At 42.4% G+C, this 16,805-nt stretch overlaps 1 protein-coding gene across 3 annotated transcripts in view; it reads left to right on the top strand.

Moving 5' to 3' along the window:
* The window catches only part of magi3b (membrane associated guanylate kinase, WW and PDZ domain containing 3b), a 170,481-nt gene that overhangs the window by 143,705 nt on the left and 9,971 nt on the right, over positions 1–16,805 (top strand). For all 3 annotated transcript variants that reach the window (XM_074639883.1, XM_074639884.1, XM_074639885.1), the window contains exons 9-18: positions 2,903–3,094; positions 4,673–5,320; positions 8,848–8,879; positions 9,552–9,717; positions 10,338–10,432; positions 10,589–10,796; positions 12,681–12,863; positions 14,553–14,738; positions 15,211–15,307; positions 16,620–16,725. In XM_074639883.1, the coding sequence (XP_074495984.1) occupies positions 2,903–3,094; positions 4,673–5,320; positions 8,848–8,879; positions 9,552–9,717; positions 10,338–10,432; positions 10,589–10,796; positions 12,681–12,863; positions 14,553–14,738; positions 15,211–15,307; positions 16,620–16,725 (1,913 nt within the window). The remainder of the gene's footprint in view (positions 1–2,902; positions 3,095–4,672; positions 5,321–8,847; positions 8,880–9,551; positions 9,718–10,337; positions 10,433–10,588; positions 10,797–12,680; positions 12,864–14,552; positions 14,739–15,210; positions 15,308–16,619; positions 16,726–16,805) is intronic.

Genomic DNA, 16,805 nt, shown 5'->3' with positions numbered 1-16,805 from the left:
ATGAACTGATCCTACTAATAAGCCTGATTTGGCTTATTCCTCCATTTTTGTCCAAAAACACATCATTAACCGTGGTGACATTTTCCTTCATTACCATGAACATGAACTGCAGCTCTTTTTTAGCCTCTTTAATAGACTATTTTTCTTCAGGAATTAATGGGCTTGGGAAGACAAACTAAAGCAATGTTGGTTTTGGTCATTTGATGGGATTTGGTGACAGTAACCTAGAATAATGCCACCTTTGTCCTTTAAACTATTGTTGGTGAATATTTGAACCAAATCTTTAACTTGGTGGCATGGTGGCAGTGAAATTCAGCTTTGGGGCTGAGCCGTTGTTTCTTTAGAGGAGAAATCTACTAGAAGTTATTTTAAAGGTTAACTTCTGTATTTTTCAACCTGGCACATATTTTCCCATGTTTCTGTGTCAAAGTGACTAATGGAGACAATCATTTCCAAAATTGGTCCACTGTTGAAGGATAACGCTTTTGAAGAGCTGCGCGGGCAAGTGATCAGCGTCAGTGTAATGCTACATCCACTAAAAGTGCTTGTTTTGTAATCACTTTATAACACAATAAAAAAAAATTAAAAAAAAGTTTTGCCACTGAGAGGCTCAAATTGTTATTATAAGTGTCTGACAACATTATGGAAAGGACCCTACAGAGAAATAAAATGGTTTTCTTACCTTTCACTTGATCTGGTCTGTTTGTTATTGTGTCCAAGTCCCGCTCAAGGAGAAGTTACTCTGACTCAAATAAATACGGGCAGCAATCTATTTCAAAGACCTCATCCACATTGTTGAAATCATCTAAATATTCAGCCATGACGTTGAAAATCTTTTAGCTTTCTGTACTCCAACACAACAAACTCTGCCCGACTGGCACTCACGTTTCCACCATGGATGTATTCCACTATTCCTCTGCTGTCTTCTGGCAACACGTCACCTCACCAGATTTCAGAACGAGACTTCTCCTTGAGCGAGACTCTTTCCATAATGTTGTCAGATATTTATAATAACAATCAGTGTCTGTCAAGGCAAAAACAAACAGTTTTAGCGGACGTAAATGACGGTGCCAGCTTGCCCCAATGGCACGTTATTGCAGCCAGTGAGCGGCTGCCGCCTACAGTGCTCTCCCTCAATACTGGACCAATTTCAGAAATTGTTGTCGCTATTAGTCAGTTAGACACAAAAACATGAGAAAATAGGGTTGAAAAAATACCAAAGTTACCCTTTAATTAAATTAAGGTTAATTTAATGTTTTATCACATTGCTTTAAACACAGTGAACATTCTTGGGCATTTTTGTTTATATAATTAAATAAATGTATTGTTATTGCTGACAAACATATGATTTGTACTTAGTATAAAAAAAAGCAAGTATTAAGTATGTTTGTTTATTGCGTATTTGTCTTTCAGGTATAGGGTTACTTTAGCTGTAGTTCAATGAACTTTAGATATAAAGAAACTGGTACCTTATTTAAAAAAATGATGGACCACTTCTAAAGCTATAGAGATACACAGCCACATCACATTCTCTCAAAATACAGCACAGTCGCTGGAATGTGCATCATTTGTCACCAGCTGGCTTCGGCTTTAGTGTTTTTGAGTCAATGCTATAACGCAGTCCAGGCCACAGAGACCATCAGAAAAAAAATGGTGTGTCCATGATCTAAAGTGCTGATACCACAGTAATGCCAGATAGGGACGCTGCTCAGTTTAATTCAGTGTGACCCTGAGAGGTGGTTATCTCGCGTATAGCGTATGCCACAGCCAAGCCGCTGGTCCATATTGATGTTGCCACTGACCTTAAGTTGTTCCTTACTCAAGTTATATAAAGTCCACACTGACAAACCTCTTTTTTTCTGAGTCACCGACTGCAGCAGGAAGGGGATAAGAGAGGACACTGTGCTAAATTGGACTCTGTCAGAGGTGTTATATCACCGTTCTGCTCTATACTTCTGTAACAGGTGGAAGCACAGAACAGTTAACAAGTGAATTAGCATCTAATGCTCACATTGTATATCATATTATCTGTCTGTTTGCTCTACAGGGGTGCACAAAAAGGTCTCTGTTGATGGGTTTATCTAGTTTACGCGTGTACATCATGCCTGTTAATTAGAAATCAGTAATTACTCTGTCGGCACATAATGTGTGTCATCGACGTTCAATGCAGACATGGATGGATTTTGCTCTCATTCAAGCGGGATGTGAATCTATTAATCAGTGTTGCTGCATTTGATGTCGAGCTCTGTTTGGAGATTTCACTTGTGTTTTGATGAAGCTTGTCATTCACTCCGGCTTTCTCTCTGTAGTACACCTCCCTTTCCACGCACTCTTGCATGTGCACTAGAGGTGGGGGTAAAAATGGATACAGCATAGTTATAACGCAATATTTTCCATGGCAATATTGATTGATACACGGACGTCAAATGTCGATTTTTTTTTATTATATAAACTATTAACCTCTTAACTATCTCGCCGAATAATCCCGCCGGCGGGCCCGGCAGCTATTCAGTCACTCAGAGGTTGTAGCGGGCTCAGTTTTAAAGCTAGAATTAGAAAACCTAAGGAATCCATTGGTACCAACTATGTAATCTTAGTCGGGAAGAACACTAAATAATTCGCCAAAGTTACGCTACATTTTGGGATAAACTGGCATGGCCCTTTTCAAAGGGGTCCCTTGATCTCTGATCTCAAGATATGTGAATGAAAACTCTGAGATGAACAGAGTGAAAACTGTATCTTATTAGATAAAACAGATGTTGACAAACTGCATAATTTGCAGTTGAAAAATCGCAATATATCTCATCACAATACTCTCAAAAAATCACAATATTGTTTCGGGATAATATCTTATCGTGGGGCCTCTGGTGATTTCAGACCCTAATGTTCACTTTGTTTGCAGGTAAAGGAGGTGGGTTCGGCTTCACTTCAGACCCCAGTGAACTGAAGGGTGAGATGTATCACACAGCACTGAAGAAGAGCTCCCAGGGATTTGGATTCACCATCATCGGAGGCGACCGCACAGATGAGTTTCTGCAGGTGAAAAACGTGCTCAGCGACGGTCCTGCTGCCCACGACAACAAGATGGCGTCCGGTGAGCAAAAACCTCTGCAGATGTACACACACTACAAAAAGGCTATTCCTGTTCAAATAAACACTTAAAGGGACAGTGTGTAACATTTCGGGAATCCATTAGCAGAAATAGAATATAATATTCATAACAATGTTTTCATTAGTGTATAATCACCTGAAACTAAGAATCGTTGTGTTTGCGTTCAGGCCATTCTCATACACCGTTCTTAGCTTCACCTACAAAAAGTAAATGCACTCTAAGTCGTATCCCATGAAATCAATTCATATGTAAAACGTAACTAAGTAGTTTTTGTCACGGAACTTCCGTACTTAAGTTCCGCCACTTTCGGAGCAGCGAAACCTCTTCCAGTTTTCCATAACTTAACCACGATCTTTTCCTAACCCTAGCTAAGTAGTTTTGTTGCCTAATCCCAACTAAATTGTTTCCTGTGAAAATGGAAGTTTATTTTGAAAAGACTGTAGCGGAAATTGATGCTGGACATTCGTAGGAAAACGCACGAAAAATGAGGAATAACTCGTAGCTATCATACGAAACGTTGTATGAGAATACGTTGTTTCGTTAGCTCAGAATGAGCCCTTCATGTGTAACCAAACAAACAAATAACCAAACCAAACACTGGCTCTAGAGAGAACCTTTCACGTTTTACGTTACCTGAAAACCACCGTAGTTCTTCAACACTCTTGTGAAACTGCAGTAACGTGAGCCACAGAGCGCAAAACCGTGGTACTGCCAGCCGCCGCCTGACTTCCGTTGCTCCTCAAGTAGTGTTATTATGGTAAGGATGGCCTCTGAGTGAGGTTACCACAGTCTTGGAAAGGAGCAGAGGGGTACTCAGTTGGTTGCAATCTGCAACCACACCACTAGATGACAGCAAATCCTACACGCGGTCCCTTTAAATCTCATTTAGCTGGCTGGAAGATCTGTGAGTTTGTAGCTTACAATTTCTGCAATATTACAAGATAATATTTTTGCAACGAGCTGTGCTACTATGATGCACCTGGAGGTATTCATTTCGGAGTGTTCACTTAAGCTAACACCGTCCCGTGAGTTCAACAAGGCAATAACAACAACTAGCACTGTCAAGGATGTAGTTTTTTAGTCTGATTATGGTGGGTGTGAAGCCATGTGACGTCTTTGTTGTTTAGTTTCTGATCTTGCCATTGCCTTGCGGCGGCCTACATAAATCAACAGCTGTGAGCTCTGTGTGTGTGTGTGTGTATGTGTGATGGTTACAATGGTACGATGTGACGGAAATCTACACCCGTCTTCCCTCCGTGTAGTTGTGGCAGAGAGTGCTGTTCGGGTCTGTTCAACAATGGGGCGTGTGAAGGAGGGACAGGAATAAAGTGGGAATGAATGGTAGACTGAAGATAAAAGGAGAGGGAAGAGGTACAGCGAGCTGTCAAAATGAAAATATGAGAGAGCAGTGAAGAGGAAAGGGACATTTTAGAAGAAAGATCCATCTGACAAAAGAAGGAATAAGTGCTTTCCGGAGACATGTAGAGACGTGATGTCTGGATTAAATTCCAGAATAGAAACTCCCCCGTCACTTTCTTTCTTTTCTCCCTCTGTTTTTAGGTGATGTGATTGTTGAGATTAACGGGATGTCTGTGCTGGGGAAGACCCATCCAGAGGTGGTGCAGATGTTCCAATCCATCCCCATCAACCAGTATGTGGACATGGTCCTTTGCCGTGGCTACCCGCTTCCTCCAGATGTGGATCTAGACAGCGATGACCCCCTTCCACCTCCTCCTCCCCCGCCGGCCACCCAGACCCAGCAGGCCCTGCACGGCGGAGAGGTGGTGACGGCCGTGCCCCTCATCAATGGGCAGCCGCTGCTCGTGAAAGGCGACGTCCTCCATGGCTCCTCTCAGGAGCTCCACTACGTGACCACGGACGCCAGCGGGCGGCCCGTTGTGGCGGCCTTGCCCAACGGGAGGCACGGGGAGCGGGGAGAGCTGGCGGCAGGGATGCTGCAGCCGGAGCTGGTGAGCGTGCCGCTGGTCAAGGGGCCCGGAGGGTTCGGGTTCGCCATCGCCGACTGCCCGCTGGGCCAGAAGGTGAAGATGATCCTGGACGCCCAGTGGTGCCGCGGGCTGCAGAAAGGAGATGTCATTAAGGAGATCAACAGGCAAAATGTCCAAACTCTGAGCCACGCCCAAGTGGTGGACATTCTCAAAGACTTACCAGTGGGCAGCGAGGTCAACGTGCTAGTGCTGCGAGGAGGTGAGAGAACAGTACATCTCTGTCTTTGTCTGTCGTCATCTGTCTGTCTATATATCTGTCTATTTATCTGGCAGACTGAATGGCTGTATGTCCATGTTGTTGTTTCTCTCTCTGCCTGTGTATCTTATGCCTCCTTTCCACTGCATGGTTCGGCTCGACTCAACTCACTTTTGGTACAAGGTCCTTTTCTCAATTTCGTTTTCCTCTACGGATAGTACCCATGGATGTATAAAGAGAACTGGATACAGCATCGGAGGCAGGGCCCCGTTCATTCCTATGAAAGTTGCTCAGTGGCACATGAACCAAAAAAAGCTTGACTTTCAAGTATAAAATTATCCAGATCTTCCGGTGGTCTTCTGCATCCATTGGGCCCATAGAGCAGGCGCAGTAGCGTTTCCTTTAACCCCGCCTCCCAGCCCTCAGTCCAGCCTCGGGTCTCGGGCTCATTCACATGAACGGAGGAAGGAAAATAACTCTGGATCGGCTATCAGTGCATTTTACAACTTTTAGGACCTAATGATTTAAATAAGGGCTATTCAAGTGTTCATACTGGGAAGTTGATTTACTTCAAAAATAAATTATCCAGATGTGTCTTTCCCAATGTAAGTCTATGGGAAAAAGTCTTTTTGGGCCCAATGGCATCACGTGACGGACACAGAAGATGTAATTCCACCGTTTGGCCACTATGAACATTTACTTAAAAGCCCTGCGCTCTTCCAGGGGGATCGATAGTACCCAATGTAGGCGGCATTCTCAATTGATCACCATAGCGATGCCGCATGAAACTGCTGTGACATCATCTTCAACACGACATCCTCTGAATACTTTAATCGGCAACCAAACAGAGGAACGTCTGCACTTTGTTAATTGTACAGTGTAGTGTACGTTGTAGTGTGCATAGTGTATGGAATAGTTTTGCAAGGTGCCATTTTTTTAACTCTGGGTCGAGTGAATAAAAAAATTGCGGTTGGTATTGAAGGTAACTTGGCTATTTAAAATGTTGTGCAAGTGACGATTGTAGTGACAATTCTCTCTGACCAATCAGTGTTATGCACTGTTTTAACTCCACTGTCTCAGCTCGCTTGGAACCTACTTGGAACCAGTGGGTTACTCCGGATCTGAAAAGTGAAGCCAATGCAGAAGTGCCTTAAACTTGCGTTCTTTCTAAGAGCCAGCAGGGGGCGACTCCTCTGGTTGCTAAAAAGAAGTCTGATTGTATAGAAGTCTATGAGAAAATGGCCCTACTTCTCACTTGATTTATTACCTCAGTAAACATTGTAAACATGAGTTTATGGTCTCAATCACTAGTTTCAAGTCTTCTTCAATACAGCATGATGTTCATTTAGTAAATTATGGTCCCATTTAGAGTCAAATAGACCATAAAGCAGGGGATGCTTTAGGGCGTGGCTACCTTGTGATTGACAGGTCGCTACCACGGCGTTCTCCGGTCTGGTAGTAACTGTCTGTGTTTTCGTCTTAGAACTTTAACCCTTTCACAGTGTGTTTTCAGTTCATGAAAGTTAATTGTAACATTTTGGTTGCCTAAAAATGTCTTATTCAGCGTTCGGTTGTACTTAGCTCCACCTTCTCGTGTCACGTCTGGTTGCAAAAAAACAAGATGGCGACGGCTAAAAACAAAGATGGCGATGGCCAAAATGCCAAACTGGAGGCTTCAAAACGGCAGTCCACAATGGGTGACGTCATGGTGACTACGTCCACTTCTCATATACAGTCCATTCTTGGAACCTCGCCTTCGATGGTACAAAAGAAAATGTACCAGGTACTATCCACCACTTTTGCTAATGGAAAACCAAAAAAAAGAGCGAGTCGAGTTGAGTAGAGCTGTGCATCCATCCTTCATTCTCATGCTTTATTGCCTTCTCATGTGTGACTGTAATTTGCTATTGCTGTCAATACAACTTCAACAGTGCCCCTGGGAGGTGAGGTCAGCGTGCTGATACTGACGGGAGGTGAGGTGGTGTTGTGGCTGGTTTGGGCGGGGGGGCATTGACTTGACCACACACTGTTGTTCTGTTAAAGCCTGGGTGATGCCACTGTGTCTGTGGTGTGTATAAGGTCACCACAATAGAGACTGCTGCCTTTTCTTACTGTAGCTGAATGGATCCACCTGCACCTCCGTAGCTGCTCAATGACCAGACTCGATCCGACCGAGCCCTATTGTTGCAGTTTCTTCGCGTTTATAAACTGCACATCTCTAGCATTTCTTGAGCATTCCTCCTGTGTGTCTCTCCACTCTGTTTATGACGACTCCCATCGAGGCGTAATGCAGTCTGTTACAAGTCTTAGAGCTGGGAATTACATAAGCGCGGGGCTGCGCTTGATTCCAAAGGAGAGAGGAAAGAGGAGGGTAGGCACCCTTCAAATGTCTCCTACATCATCTCCAGCCGCCCCGGGGATTCACTGCGTAAATCGATGAACCCCGGATTGGCTTTGATCATCGGCGGAGCGTAGGGGACTTCTGCATGCCTCTATATCCATGGCCCCTTAAAGAGCCATGGCTAAATGTCTATAGAGGGAATGTCCCCAGGGGCCTCCTCCCCGTAGCCGTGCCCCCAACCCTCCTCTCTCTCCTCTCCCAAACACCCACTCACTGCTGTGCCACCACCACCATGTCCTACTCCACCGATGCACTGCATGACCCCTGACTCAAAGCGAGCTCCGCCTCACCCAGCGCTGCCCAACTGAAGAGCTAATGCCAGCTTTAACCCTCATTAGACAATGGCCTTTAGCTTGGAAGAGGATGCCTGTGAGTGTGTGTGAGAGTGGTGGGCATCACTGAGCAGAAGAAGAGCAGAGCTCAGATGGAGGATGGAAGGAAAAGAGTGGGTGTGTTTCAGGTGTCGTCTTTTTATACGTCTTTGATGGTTCTGATGTTGGATTGGGAATTCCGCAGTGAGGCGGAAAAACGCCGCTGCGTCTCTCTCCCTTTTTTCACATCAGGCTCCATTAACCCCTCATCAAGCCAAGTGTTGGTCCGGCCCCACAGGGCTGCAAGCTCCAGAGGAGTGTTTGTTAATCCAGTTAATGCGGGGGGTTGAATGGGAGCGGAGGGGAGGAAGGGGGGCTGTATGAGAGGATCTGTAGGGAACAATCTGAGCGCTTGAGATGGAACGTGTGGGTGTACTGTACGGCGAACAGCGAGAGAGGGAAGAGAATTATCGGTCATCGAATTATATGCATGAGTCTCTAATGCTCTCACCCGCTTCTTTAACCCTGCAGTGGGGCTTCCACTATGTAGTCATCACTCCGGCACATGTAGTACCTTTATATTCCCTATGTATCTTTAATCGCACATGGATGCATATTCCCTAATGGAGCGTTCTTTAGTGAGTACACCTCTTGAGTTTAGAGCAGCTCACTGGTTTGTTTTCATGTTCACTCACTGCTGCTGCTGTTTTCTCAGCCAGAGAGGCAGTGCCATCTGGTGGACGGCAACTCAGTGATTGTTCCAAATCACATCTGCATTTCTCACCATATTCCTGTTGCCTATCTGTGTCTCTCCATAGGTCAAACGTCCCCCGTGAAGAGTCTAAAGCCTGTGAGTAAAAGCATATCTTTTCCCTATTTCCTCACAATTGTTTCCCCCTTGGGGACTTATCCCTCAATTTAATTGCAAAGCGTTTTGTCCTTCAGCTTAACCAGTAAGCCTCCGTTGCATCGAATTAAATGATAGCAATAAATTTGAATATTGATTATGTTTCTGGGCGCCTCCTTTTGTTTGCGCTGAGAAACGGTCTTAATTACTTCCTTTCAGTATTCGTATTCTTAGGGCTATTGTCAGGGGATTGCAATGGTAATGAAGCATGGATGAGCCTCTTTAGATATGGTGGTATTATTAATACAACAGTTTTAGATAAAGAAGTTGCCCTTTCTGCCTGAATGGACCCGCCACAGCCACGGGGAAATCTTTAGTTTCTCCCGTGGATTTTAAATTACATTAAAATCTCATTGCTTAGCCTCCCAAAAATTGGAGGGAGGTAAAGTGATACAGTTAAAGAAAAAAAGAGCCAATGAAGTGACCTTTGGTAATCTATCACCATCAGATGCTCAGCCACTCCGGTCTGGGATAATGAGCTGTAGAGACTATAAATAAAATGTGTGATGTCCTTCATAGGTGAATACCAAAGGACATGTGATCTAATGAAAATCTAAAATGTTCAAAACTAAGGAAGCAATATGGTGTGCTGATGGTACATGTGTTTCTTTTCAGAGACAGGAAATGACGGCCAGCACAGAGACTTTGGACGGTATCATGGACTCGGTACCCCAGGCCCTGCCTTACCACTCCAATACGAGCACCCTGCGCTCCGCCGACTCCCCAAAACGAGACGCCACAGAGCTGTACCTGAAGTCCAAAGCCCTGCTGGACAGCAGACGTAAGTCCAGACCACCAACACACCATCAGTTGTTCTCAGAAGTAGTGAGGATGTAACGGTATAAAGGTTTTTACGGTACAATAACCGTCTCCGAAAAAATCACGGTTGCACGGTATCACGGTTATACAATATATTATTATTATTATTATTATTATTATTATTATCAGTTACAGTGACCCTAAAAGGAATGAGAACAGAATAATGATAAACAGAATTATAACCTGACTAAATATGAATAGCATGTAACTATAAAATGTTATATAACTCAAACATGTTAGCAGCTTTAGCATGTTGCATTAACTACTAAATGAAAAACAACATCAGCTGTGAGCTTTTTAAATAATGTCCTATGATTATTAACTATTAACATATACTGGAAGTGTGCAACAGCACATCCTCCTGTCTGTATCTTTAACTCACACACACACTCATTTATGTCCGTTTTTTCAATACCGTAGATAAGCAAATGTACATGGCATGATAACCGTCAACTTTCATACCACAGTATACCTTGATACCGGTATACCGTTACAGCCCTGCTTAGAAGTCATTTTTTTAACCGTATGTCCAGTTCAACTTGAAACCATGATCCCTCACTCACTATTACTCATCATCCACAGAGCCCCACACCAAAGACATAGATGTTTTCCTAAAGAGAGACATTGAAACAGGCTTTGGCTTCCGTGTTCTGGGAGGAGAAGGTCCGCAACAGCCAGTAAGTATATAGAACACTTACAGTATTTTAATCTCTATATAAGATTATACTAGTCGTTGATCTGAAACTCTTTTTATATGCCTTAATAATTATTAAATGATCTACAGTATTTCCTCAAAGGCCAGTTCTCCATTATAGCTACTAACCCCCTATCAGAATGTTTTTCCCCAGGTGTACATCGGGGCCATCGTGCCCAACGGAGCTGCAGAGAAGGACGGTCGTCTGAGAGCGGGAGATGAGCTCATTGGTATTGATGGCGTGATGGTTAAAGGTCGTTCGCACAAGCAGGTGCTGGATCTGATGACCAACGCTGCCCGTAATGGTCAGGTTATGTTGACTATACGCAGGAAGGTCATCTACAGAGGTGAGCAAGCAGAGCAACACCTGACACAATTTAAATGTTTTATTTGCATAAATTCAAAGAGGCCATATCATGAAAAACTCACTTTTTCAGTGCATTGTGCTCATACATTTGGGTATCTGGAGTGTCTACCAACCCACTAACTGTGAAATAAGACAACCCAGTCAGTTTTTTGTGGGCCGTCTAGATCAGGAAACATGTGATTCATCAAGCCATTCAGATTTGGATCCCCTTCCTATGTCACATTCAGGTTCATTAGAATATATCACCTACAGCTTGAGAACTACCTTTGCAAAGGTCGTGTCTAGAAGGTAACCCACAAATTGAGGAAACTTGCAAAAACTTTTGCGAAACTCGCTGCCCGACGACCTATCCTAAGCTTAACCATTCAAGGTCAATGCCTAGCCTTAAAGGCAAGGTGGGCGATCTTGAGAAACTAGATAGAGTACACTAGATTTTTAAAAATGATCCAGCCAAAAAAATTAGCCCAGTGTTGCCAACTCTTTTCTAATGAAATTAGCTAGCAGCACTGGCTGCCGACTAGCTCCAAAAGTCCCCAAATCAAGCGAAAGACTCACCAAGTCAGCAACACTGACAGTCCGTCGCCTCATGCCTCCCTCCAAAGCCACTCCCCCACAGTTATCATTACGAACATAAATAATGAACGTAAACAGGGAACATGGCCAAATTTTAGTACTCACAGCTGTCAAGCTAGCAACTTGAAGAAGAGTCGTGATGCACAATGAGTGCAAGGGCAGAGTGCACGCAGGTAGACAGGCAAGTAGCCTGTCCAATCAAATCAGAATATTTGATTTATTGATTGCTGTCGGGATGTAATGAGAGTTTCAACTAAATAACAAAAACATTTTCTAAAATCTTTACCAACCCTGCCTTTAACCATTGGAGGTAAATGCCTAACCTTAACCATCTCACGAGAGTTTCTCAAATTGTAGGTTACCATCTAGACATGACCCTTTGCAAAGGTGTACCATATTTTTCTCACAAGCCAATCAGAGCAGACTGGGCTTTTTCAGGAGGGGGTCTTAAAGAGACAGGTGCTAAAACGGAGCGTTTCAGACAGAGGGTGAATACAGGAATATTCAGATAGACAGTATGAGAAAAATAATGTGTTTTTTGAACATTAAAGCATGTAAAAATATTCTAGTAGAAACCCAAAATACAAGTATGAACTGGAAAATGAGCATGATATGTCCCCTTTAAGTAATAATCTGACACTTTTAGATAAATATATAAAAGCTGTGTTTTGCTGTTGTTTTTGATCAAATTATCCAGATCATGAAAACATTGTTGATATAAACACCCAATGTCTCACAGGGCTTTCCTGGGAAAAATCTTGTTTTTGCATTTTGTATTTCGACAGAAACAACAGCTGTTTGATGGTTAAAAATAGATGTGTGTAAATAGATGATGAACTCAGTAGTTAGCTTAAGCAGACAGCCGGTGTAGCTGACCAAAGAAAAGAGTACAGCTCACAAGAACTCAGTTATTCAGTGGAAAATCATCTCTTTGAGCACTGGACATGCTTTTTGTTTTATCATCAAGTGATCACAGCTTCAGTTATGGATTCAGGGAATAGAGGCCTCGCACTGAATGTTTGAGTAGTTATCTCTCCGCCAACATAGTCGGTAACGGTAGCCATTGGCAACCACTTTCAACAGCCACAATCTGTAGATCATACTGCAGCACTGTGTTTGTACTATTCAGTTACAAGACACCACTTTTATTTGCATATTTCATACGTGCACACACAGTAAACTCCAGACCGCTCTGTAAAAACCCTCAGGAATGCACACACCCACACACACAAATACAAACGAGTTGCGCCAAAACACAAATAACATTATCATCTGTATCCTTTTTATTCAGATGTGACAGAGGATGAGGCTCTGGAAATGACTCCAGTGCTGGTGAACGGTTCTCCCAAGCTACCTCGCCTACCGATGCCCAGCGCTCTGGACCACGAGTCTTTTGACATCACGCTCCACCGCAAAGACTCAGAGGGATTTGGCTTCGTTATCCTCACCTCTAAGAGTAAACCGCCGTACGGAGGTGAGAGAGTGTAATCTCTCAAATCCTGCATCATTATTTTAAGATTTTCCATATCTAAGCTTAGCATAATATATTTTTAGAAATTTATACTTATACAACATTTTGTAACCCTAAGAGACCCACTTAGACCTGTTTTTGTCTTTTTTTAGGGTGGTACAGGGGATCTTTAGGGGCAGATAGCAGGTCAACAGTAGATGTCACATAGAAGTGGTGTACATCATCTGAAAGATGGGAACCTGGAGATTAATTTGAGATGCAGCTCTGTGTGTCAAGTTGTTCTAGTCATAAATCAGAAATAAACATGAATTAATTAATTAAAATGAATGGTAAAAGTGTGTAAGGGTTTAGAACATTATATATATAAAAGTATATGATGGTCAATCCCATGCTCTTTTATGTCTCATAAGTTGTTGCAGCAATTTTTGGGTTGATACCATTTGTTACACTGATTTGGTGCTGAACTTAACCATTTTTTTACCACTTGGGAATCGATAACAATAATCAGTAATCCCTCCAAAATACCACATTAAGACACCAAGACCTTGAGGAACACCGTAGAAAAAGTCATGCTGTGATTTGGTATCAACAACTTTTGACATTTGGAGATTTCTGCAAGAATTGCATTTTTCGGCAATTGGATGGCGAGCACTTCTGTTATAGAAACTGCTCAGAAACCCCCTTATTGTCAATATACCAGCCATACATCGTCTGAATGGCCTAGGTCTCTAAATTTTGGTTGTAAAGTTTCATGAGGCTGTGATTATCCTCGAGGTCATCACAGTTTATTTTATATAGTGAGGTCAAAAAATGGTCTCTACAATGAAATGGCTACTTTGGGGACAAACATCATCACACATGAATACAATTGGGCTCATTGAATCCACACGAGTCTCAGCCTTCCTGTGATACCCAATTTATGTAATTCCAAGACTGTTTAGCGACCCCAGTTTGCAGAAATAGTCACATAACACATAATTTTTAGAATAGGCAAAAATAACACATTTATACTGCATTCAAAAAACTGCTTATTTTGTTTTGCCCAAAGCTGAATGTGATTATCATAAAGTGGGCATGTCTGTAAAGAGGAGACTTGTGGGTACGCATAGAACCCATTTTCATTCACATATCTTGAGGTCAGAGGTCAAGGGACCCCTTTGAAAATGGCCATGCCAGTTTTTCCTCACCAAAATTTAGCCTAACTTTGGAACGTTATTTAACCCCAAGCTAACATGACATGGTTTGTGCCAATGAATTCCTTAGTTTTTCTAATTTTGTATGACACCATTAAGAAAATCCAGCAATATATGCACATCAAAGACAATGGGAGAAAGACTTTTCTGGTGTCATGGCGCGATATAATACATTATAGTTTATAGCAGTTTGGTATAAATGAATTTGAACACTGTTCAGCATCACTGAAGAAGGAGACTCACCAGGGTTCCTGTTAGATGCTGTGTATTTAATGGTATAACCCACTTTAAAGACGCATAGAGGAAACAGTGATGTGTTTGTCTTTTTGAGCTGAAACATACTCCCAGTCTGTGATTTTAGTTAAACCAGAACAACGCAGTTTTGCTTTAACTACGGAGTCCACCATTATGTTGACTTTCTCAATATATTCCATGTTTTCACAATGGCCACTCTATCTGGGTCTCAATGTCTCATTTCCCTTCATATCTACCATTTCAGTCATTCCACACAAAATTGGCCGGATCATTGAAGGCAGCCCCACCGACCGCTGCGGCCTGCTGCACGTCGGAGATCGTATCTCAGCGGTCAACGGGCGCTCCATCATTGAGCTCTCTCACAATGACATTGTTCAGCTTATCAAGGATGCCGGCAACGTTGTCACCCTCACTGTGGTTCCCGAGGACGGTGAGTCTCTCTGTGTGCCCACATCTGCAGTTATGTTGGTCTTGTGATCAATTCGGTTCAATTCAATGTTTTGACTTTATTGTCTGCAAGGGAGAAATTAGTTCTGCAGCCAAGTGCTCAAAGTAATCAAACACACATAATAAGAAGATATAAATGTTTTAGTGTCAGTATTACAAATTTAGTTCTTAGTTGAGGTATTACAAATTTGAAAAAGTGCTTCCTCTGAAAGGATTGAATGAATGAAAATAAAACAAATTGCATCTATATATCACTGTAATGCCAGTGCCTTTAGTGAGATATCTAAGTCTGATGATGATGCTTATAATTGTTTCAGGCTAAATTGTCTTCAGGTTGTTAAAGAGAATTAAATTATGAACTTTTATCGTTTAAAATGAATATGAAACATGTTGCAGAAGGATTCTATATGTTGGCATTTTTACACTGATCGCTGTAATATCAATATGTATTTTAGAATACAAGGGCCCTCCATCTGGAGCCAGTTCAGCTAAACAGAGTCCAGCTCTCCAACACCGAGCCATGGGGCAAAGGTCCGCACTACAGGATGAACGGTAAGAGTCATCTCTCACTCAAAAGAAAAGAATAAAAGCAAAAAACACTTTTAGTCAACAGGGAGAAGAGGGCCTTTGAAACTGTCCGAACATCTTGTGCATACCAGTAGATTTTAAGTCTTAACTAACTATACTCTGACTACACTAACTACCAACCCAGTGCATAGCTGTCCCAGGGTCAGTTAACCTGACCCGCCAGATAGTTTGTTACCCAGAACCATCTGAGAAACTGTCATTGGAAACTGTTTGGAAAAGGGCAGGCACTTTCAAAAAAATACTTGGCAGAAGCCAGTCGGGAGAAGAGCGAAAATGTGTTTTCCATCAAGAAAAGCCTTCAGTGCCGTTCTGTGCTCTTCTGATGAAGAAATACTCTCCAATTCTGATATAACTGATGCTATTGCAGCATCAATGTGAATCGCTTCAGGAGCCGCCATTGTTGTTTATAACGAACAGTTACCTCATCGTCAAAGAGTATAGAAGCAAAGAGACAAAACTCCACTGCTGCCATTTTGGACTGAAAACTTTTATTTATTTATTTTTATTTCGGCAGAGTATGACAATAGAATAGAAATTATTTAGTTTTACTTTTGTACGGCACCTTTAGGTGGACGTTTTGCTGGCATCCGATAGTCGCTTTCAGTCCAAAATGGTGGAGGCGTAGCTTTGCTGCTGGGCGCTGATGTTGCAATGGAATGCAATGTTCCAAGTGACCAAAATGTACCTTTAAAAAACAATTTCACGTTCACATTAGGCAGTACTGAGAAAATGATTGTGCTGCCTAAATGCTTTTTCTCGCCAAATTGAAATGGCCAACTCCTTCCTTCTCTGACTTACTGCTCCCACTCCCACTTGGCCTGAGGAGGGTGTACACAGAATTAGACAGGACATGTAATAAGAACCTTCTCTACAATTGAAAATAAACCACTTTATGGTTATTGTTTGTGGTAATATTAATAGAATAATATTGCTACTTGCCCTTATAAAACCCAAAACAATCCTCTGTAATTAGACTCACTGTGAAATAAAGTGTGCATGTGGAAGAGGGAGGGTTGCCCTCAGAGCAAACGACTAGAGGAAATTTCTCTTGACAAAGACGGCGGTGTAATTAACATAAAAGATAATAATGTGTACAGTATAGAACATATACAGCATACAAATGAAAATATTCAAATATGAAAAAAACAGTCCCTATTTAATATCCAGCATTAAATTAGATTTGAAGTTTTGCATAATGTCTTTTTGTGTTTGTGGCCTGCAGCATGATGTTTACAGCTTGTGTGACTGGAGAAATTCCTCTGTTGTTTGTTTTTAGTTTTAACCTGGACCTGGAAGAGAAAAGGGAGGGAGTCAACTGGTCTGACCACAAAAGTCTTTCACTTGGTGAGCAGGGAACGCTGTGTGTGACAGGACCCAACCAGGTAAGAATAATCCTCTTATTCCCTCCACTTTATGTAATTTTGGCAATTATTTGAAGGTTAAAGCTGCTACCGGCTCACAT

The sequence above is a fragment of the Sebastes fasciatus genome, chromosome 1 (assembly GCF_043250625.1).
Source record: "Sebastes fasciatus isolate fSebFas1 chromosome 1, fSebFas1.pri, whole genome shotgun sequence".
In the NCBI taxonomy this organism is placed as follows: Eukaryota; Metazoa; Chordata; class Actinopteri; order Perciformes; family Sebastidae; genus Sebastes; species Sebastes fasciatus.
The sequence above is the reverse complement of the archived record's forward strand: the minus strand, read 5'-3'. Positions and strand labels throughout refer to the sequence as shown.